At 32.0% G+C, this 7,233-nt stretch overlaps 1 protein-coding gene across 1 annotated transcript in view; it reads left to right on the forward strand.

Moving 5' to 3' along the window:
• The window catches only part of LOC145280191 (methylthioribose-1-phosphate isomerase-like), a 31,296-nt gene extending 26,179 nt beyond the window's left edge, over nt 1-5,117 (forward strand). Inside the window, exon 5 of the mRNA XM_080131955.1 lies at nt 4,628-5,117. Within this exon, the coding sequence (XP_079988081.1) occupies nt 4,628-4,776 (149 nt within the window). The 3' untranslated portion in view covers nt 4,777-5,117. The remainder of the gene's footprint in view (nt 1-4,627) is intronic.
• Nucleotides 5,118-7,233: the final 2,116 nt, after the last annotated feature.

Below are 7,233 nucleotides of genomic sequence, written 5' to 3' on the forward strand. Positions count from 1 at the left end.
TTAACTCCCCAAGTGACCCATCTCTGGCTAACTTGCTATCACTCTCACTGTATGCCTTTTACTGATCTCTACAGAATGGAAATAATTTTAAGCGCAGCAGCAATATATAACAGATGAAGGATACAGCTGTGGAATTTCCACAGGTCCCACTTGTAAATATATTTTTATACTAAAACCGAGTTCATCAACACTTATTCACTAAAGCTTTACTCCTACATGTTCTATTTAGCCTGGGTGCCCGGGTGTTTGGAGGTGTGTGTTGAGCAAGTATAAAAAGAAAAAGTGGTAGTAGGCAGGCAGGCTCGAACCTGTACCGCGAAGGAGGAAGAGAATGTGGAAAAAAAACAAAAAAACATGACGTCTTTGCTGTTGCACCGATCACCAAACTGGAAGTGACGTAGGTTTAAATTAAGGCTAGTCAATTGAAAAGAGGGAGATGACTTTTGGAAATATCAGTGAAAAAAGGGCCCCCTTCTTGTAGAAAAGTGCCCATTTGAGGGTGAAGGAATTAATGTTTTTAACCAATCTTTCGATATTTGCCGTCCGAAGGGTCGAACTTCAAAATGATACCAATCTTGTGAAAATCCGTTGCTTCTGTCAAAAGTTTTAGGCAGACATGCAAACATACATACATACATACATACATTTAAACAGACAGGTGAGATTTATATTATAGATGAAAATTAAGGTTGTGTTCTCCGTAATATAATGGTTGTTTAAATTTTAAAAGATGTCTGATGTACGTTTATAAGCCAAATTACAACACAATATAAACAAACATTTATTTAAAAGTCAGAGTTGTTTTCCATGATAAAAGCATTGTTTAAATTATAAAATGAAATATGCATAAAACATTTTTATAAATTAAATAAATTTATAAATTAGAACGCAATATCATGAAAAATAAACAAATATTTATTTGTTTAAAATTAATATTTCAGAGATTTGTTTATTTTCATAATATTGCGTTTTACTTTGGCTTATAAATGTATTTTATACATCTTTTATTTTACAACATTCGTTTAAAACCACATGTACCAAGGATAATCTTCCAGACATTAGTGAATAACACTGTTGAAGAACAACACATGGATTCTCTACTACTGAATTCTTCCATTTACCACCATAGCAAGAAAAAAGAAAAATCTGATGATGGCATATTACGTCGAAATATTAATGCATACAAGTAAATGTTTATTTTACAAAATATTGCATTGTAATTTAGCTTCTAAATGTATATCATACATACCTCATTTTAAAATGTAAAACAAAAAATTCCTCAGTTTTGGGATGGGGTTATGTTGGATGAAAATGCCAATTGTTCTAATTAGCCATAATAATTTGCAATTAAATCAAGTGATTCATTTTTTACTAACTTTCTATCTTTCGTTTAGTATTTCTCTTTTAAAACATCTTCTGAAAACATCCCTTCAAAAGTGTGTATACGTATTATTATACTAAGTGTGTATACGTATTATTATACTAAGACTAATTTAATAAACATTTGTTTCCCTAAGGTTTATTTTCTAGAATAATTTAAATCAACAAAATACCTAAATGCTAAAATATTGTTAAGTTTTGGGACTAAATTACATTTGAAAAACTTCCATTTTAATTATCATAATTAGCCATAATAATTTGCAATTAAATCACTGTGACCCATCTCTGACAAACTATCATTTTCACCCTCTCTCACTATATATGTCGTCTATGACTCTTGCATCTGTCACTCTCTCCCTTTCCATTTATTAACAGTCAAAGGTAATAAAGAAAGAAGAGAACGAAAAAGCTTGGAATAGGCCATCCATATATATAAAAGGCAAAAGTGGCGTGCACGTTTTTGTATGTCCAGCAAAGGCTTTTTTTGCCGAGGTTCTTGGAGATGGGGGGGGTACTATGTTTTAGAACTTTTTATATACTCCCTAGATTATAATATCTACGATTTGCGAAGTGACGTCGTCTCTAGAATTATTTTGATCAACTTTTATAAAATTCACGCTATTCCATCCTCTCGCGTGTTTGTTTGTATTTTTTCGTATAAAAGTGAAACTAATCAAAAGCTAAGGCAGCTTCCCGGCCTTTGTGCTGGGACGTCCAGAAAGCAATTAGCTTTGATCAATTTTGTGGAAACCCCTCATACCAGACAATTGATATGCATTTGGACACTCCCTTTTTGTGGGGAGCTGGTTTTTCCCAATACTGTGGGGAAACAAATAAATGAAACGGCAGAAAGCTGAACTTGGCCTTCAGCCAACCTTTATTTCTGCACTTGCGTGAACTCATTCACTTAGCAAGTCAACTTTGTGATTGACAGCGCTAAATTTGAACGCTTTTAATTTCCTCTGGCATCTTTAATTTCCAACTCTCGACCGGTTCTACGCATGCGTCAAATGACGTCATGACCTAATTTACTTTAAATAGTCGAGAAACTGAACAAATTTCATGTAAGTCGCGTTAGCTCAGTTGATTAGCGCGTTGGTTCATTATCTAAACGTTTTGGGTTCGAATCGTGGTGTGAGATGTCTTTTTTTTTTGATTTTTTAAATTTAAATATTGAACCAGTATTATTTAAGCCATTTTTCACGTAACGTTCATTTTTGTTTTATTGTTACTTCGCTTATCCACCCCCGACCACAAACCCAAAAACACCTGGATACCCACCGATTTTTTAAAATTTTAATATAGAAACAGGCTTATTTAAGCCATTTTTCACATGTTCATTTTCTGTTTTCATCGTTCGCTTGCCTTACGTTATTTTTTTTTTCCCCCCGCTTAAGTGTTAACGTTGTTTTCTTTTTTTTTTTTTTTTTTACTTCGCTTATAACAAACAAACCTACGTAGTCATCACGCTCGATGATTCAAACATCTTTCACTAACTCATTCTGGCTGGCCGATTTTATTTTCAAACTTCGCCTCAGGGCTGTCAATTCGATCCCCGGGTTCTTTTCTATTTAACACCACACACACCTACAAACACCCGGGCAACGCCGGGTACCCCCGCTAGTCTATTATAAAAGGCAAAATGTGTGTGTTTGTATGTCTTGCAGAGGTGGCGGAACCTGACGAAACCAGTATCATTTTAAACCTCTATCCTTCAGACGACAAATATCAAGAAATTGGCCCAAAACATTAATTCCTTGGTCGTTTTGTACAAGGACGGGTGAATTTTTGCGTTGCCATTTTAGCGAGTCATCATTCCCTTTTCGATTGACTACGGTTAATTCTGATGTTTGTGACTACCGGTCGCGCCCTGGAGATATCGACTAAGACGTCATGTTTTTGTTTTCCTCCTTTACGTTATGGGTTTGAGCCTGCCTGTTCACTATCACTTTTTTTTTTTTTTTTTAACACCCTCCCCAGGGTTCCTTACTACACCACCTACACACACCTGAGCACCCCCACTACTGTTGTTTTTATCCCCCTCCCCTGCTTGGAGGTCCTTACTACACCACCTAAACCCCTGGGTAACGTACATATATCTATAAAAGTGAACGTGTCTGTCTATCTGTCTGTGTACATTTCCCTACGCAATAACTCTGTCAATTTTTAGTCTATAGACTCGAAATTTGAAATACCGGGTACTGAGATTTGGGAAAATCGATGTGACGGGTGTCAGCCAGAAATTTGGCTGTTAAGTGGTCAAATTTCAACGATTTGACCTTTAAGAACTCTACCAAACTCCTCCGACAATTTTGGGTCTAGACACTTGAAATTTTAGATATAGGTTCCTTGAACCTGGATCTAACTTAATAAAGTGATTTGAGCCCGAAACTATAAATTTTAAGGGGTCATAATAGGGGTCAAATTAAAAAAAAAATTTACTCTTTTTTTTTTTTCTCAGCATACACCTCCAAACACCCGGGCAACGCCGGGCTGAAATGCTAGTATATATATAAAATAGTTTTTGCTATCATAAGTTTTTTTAAACATTATTTTTTCTTTATCAATTTTATGTGTATATATATATCAAGAATTTTATTATATCCTCATAATTCATACCCAAGACAACTCAATGGATTTACAATTGTTTCCAGACAAAAATATACAGTAAATAAAATATTTTAATTTAAAACAAATTCTCTTTTGAATTGATCTGAACTGATTACTTTTAACTTATACATAATAAATTATATTATGTAATAATTATATCATACATAAATGATTAATTTTCTGGGACTTATTTAGAATTATACTCAGTTAAAAAACAGAAAAATCTTTATGATGTACGTACTCATCACAGAACAAAGATGCCATATTCCAAAAATCACATACATTGATCACTTTTTTTTTTTTTTTAATTAAGAGCGGCCATATTGTTTTCAATTTTGTCAAAATTCAAGGGCGACAATTCAATTAGACTAGAGATTGTGTTTGAATTAAAAATAATTTAAAAAATTTTTAATCACTAAAAATCGTAAAATTAAAGAAAAAAAAAATTTCTTGATCGATTTACTTGATTTTTGGAATATGATATCTTCGTTCTGTGACAAGTACATACATCAAAAACATTTTTCTATACTTTTACTTGAAGTGTAATTCTAGATAAGCACCAATTTTCTTTATTGATGGTGTATGCTTCATAAGTTCAATGAAGATAAAATAAATCTTTTTTTTTTTCCTATTCCAGGTATAAATTGCTGGAATCCAGCTTTTGACGTCACACCAGCTGAACTAATTACAGGTGGAATTGTCACCGAGTATGGAGTCTTCAGTCCAGCAGAGTTAAAAAGCAAACTTGATGCAGTACCGAATAAAAAGAGAAAAATTGAAGCGTAATTAGGAAGCAATTATTCTTCCAAGAAAAAGTTAGCAACGATTGGCTCAAAAGCAGCATCTGAGATTCTTTAAAAAAAAAAAAAAAAAAAATTTCTCAGAATTTAACTATAATTTTGGATCTATTAGTATTGAAAACCTTTTTCTCCTTAAAATCTTACACCTAGACTAGATACAAATAAAGAACATCTAGTTTAAATTGATATGAAATTATATAAATCATAAAATACATCTTGTAGATATTGCGATGTCAGTCATCAGCAATGAATTGGTTTTAGGTTTTAAATCATCAGGTTTACTCCATCAGCAGCCTAAGTAATTTTCAAAATAAAATCACTTTCTCCTTGAATATTACATTATGCTTTCAACTGTTAATAAACAGAGAGAGAGTCACAGAAGTGAGAGTGATACTCATAGATACCATTTAGTATAACCAGATTTAGTAGACATAAATAAAGGACATCAAATACATATATACACACCCACACTTTATATGATACAGCGTCATTTGGAACATTTTTATGTTCTCCAATTTAAAAAAAAAAAAAAAAAAAAAAACAGAAAAGAAAAGATTGTTTATTTCCTATACAATAAAGTGAATTTTTTTTTTTTTTTTGACAATCATAAAAATAAGTGCAACTGTATAATATAAAAGTATTTACAGTGCTAATATTGTACTGTTGAGCTATCTGAATGTACTTTGTTATTCATATCTGAATACAAAATTGAAAAAATAAATAAAACAGATGTATGTATGAAAATATCTACCTGATAAACTCGTAAACTACTGGTCCCATAACACTGAAATTAAAAGGAAATAATAATCATACACCAAGTATGGTTTATACCGAGTAAAATCTCTGGATGGAAGAATAATGCACACAGAAATATGTTGGCAATTTGAAATGCAAAATATTCATTTCAGCTTGCCGGCATATTTCTATTACTTTTGTACATGTGAGAATTCCTTCATAGCTTGAAGTGGTAGAATTTTAAATCTTATCTATCTGTCGATAGCTCAAATAATAAGGAACATGTTTTCGTTTTGATTCCAGCTGATGACACCCAAGTCAATGTTTTATGAAAAAAATAAATAAAATAAGACTTGAAATCAGCACTATATATTAGGTACAATATAATATTCAATAGCAAATTGGCTCTCTAATAAATACAAAATCTGCATAAATTAAAATATATTTAAGCATATTTTACAATTGGGCAAGGTCGAGCACGAGTATATAATTAAATCGTAAAATACAAAACATCTTGTAGATGTTTCATTATAGGTTTTAGATTCATTTATATATAAGCACATTTACCTGACATTGCCAAGATATTAAATATCTATTTATATCTTTACTAACAGATGCCCGGCATTGCCCAGTCTTTGCGAATGCTGTTACGAAGAGATCATCCGTTCGAACAAGATCACAACTCCAGTTTACAAGTAACAAGGTTTCTGGATTGTTGAAATGAAAATTGATAATTTGGATTATTACGACTACGGTTCTCATCTTGAATGTTTTGGACAATGTGACCTCCACAAAGGCTCATGGCATAACGAATAAAGTACTAGATAAAATTCAGTTCTAAGTGCCACTTTTCTGAAGGTTGTAGGTTCAATTCTCAGTACGGGTAATATTAGGAATACAATTACAAATTACTTAAGACTTCTATCTGGTCACAGCTAACAGAATAAGAGCATGTTATCCCCGTGGATTAAATAAAAGATTTCTAGAGTAATCCAAACCATACAAATTATCAATCCTCATAACTATCTATATAGATGTCCGACTTTAAGTGGGCAGCATCAAAATATTTCATTATTGATTGCAAGAAAAAGAGATTGCGTTTGACACTTGTACGACTTCAAGGATGAGAGTTCATATAGAAACGTCATTTTAATTTGAATAAAAATAAAATATGCATCAAATGCACTTGAAAGCCAAATCACAATGTAATATTAGGAAAATAAACATTTTTTATTTGTTTGAAATTTATCACAAATATATTTCAGAGGTATACTCCATCTTCAGTGTGTTGTTTTGTTTCTATTATTTTTTTCCTTTTCTTCCTTGCCATGATGTAAAGTTGGAGAAAGAAGTCCGTTTGTAAAGAGCCGCACGTATCTAGCGGTTGTATTTTGAAATGTTTGAAGCAAGGAAGAAGAAAAAGAAAAAAAAAAAAACAACACACTGAAGATGGAGTATACCTCTGAAATATATTTGTGATCAATTTTAAATAAATATTTGTTTATTTTCCATTGTGATTTGGTTTTCAAGCAAACTTGATGCATATTTTATTTTACTCAAATTGTATAACTTTTTTTTTTTTAATGTCTAAAATTGAGATATGGCTAGGTTAGAAGTTTTGCTACATCTTTGAAAAAAATTTTATGTTGTGAAGATGCAAGAAGAGCATCTTTAACACAAAAGAAAATGAAATAGCAAAGCATTTTCA

This window comes from Euprymna scolopes, chromosome 7 (genome assembly GCF_053919585.1).
Source record: "Euprymna scolopes isolate OS-2025 chromosome 7, ASM5391958v1, whole genome shotgun sequence".
NCBI lineage: Eukaryota > Metazoa > Mollusca > Cephalopoda > Sepiida > Sepiolidae > Euprymna > Euprymna scolopes.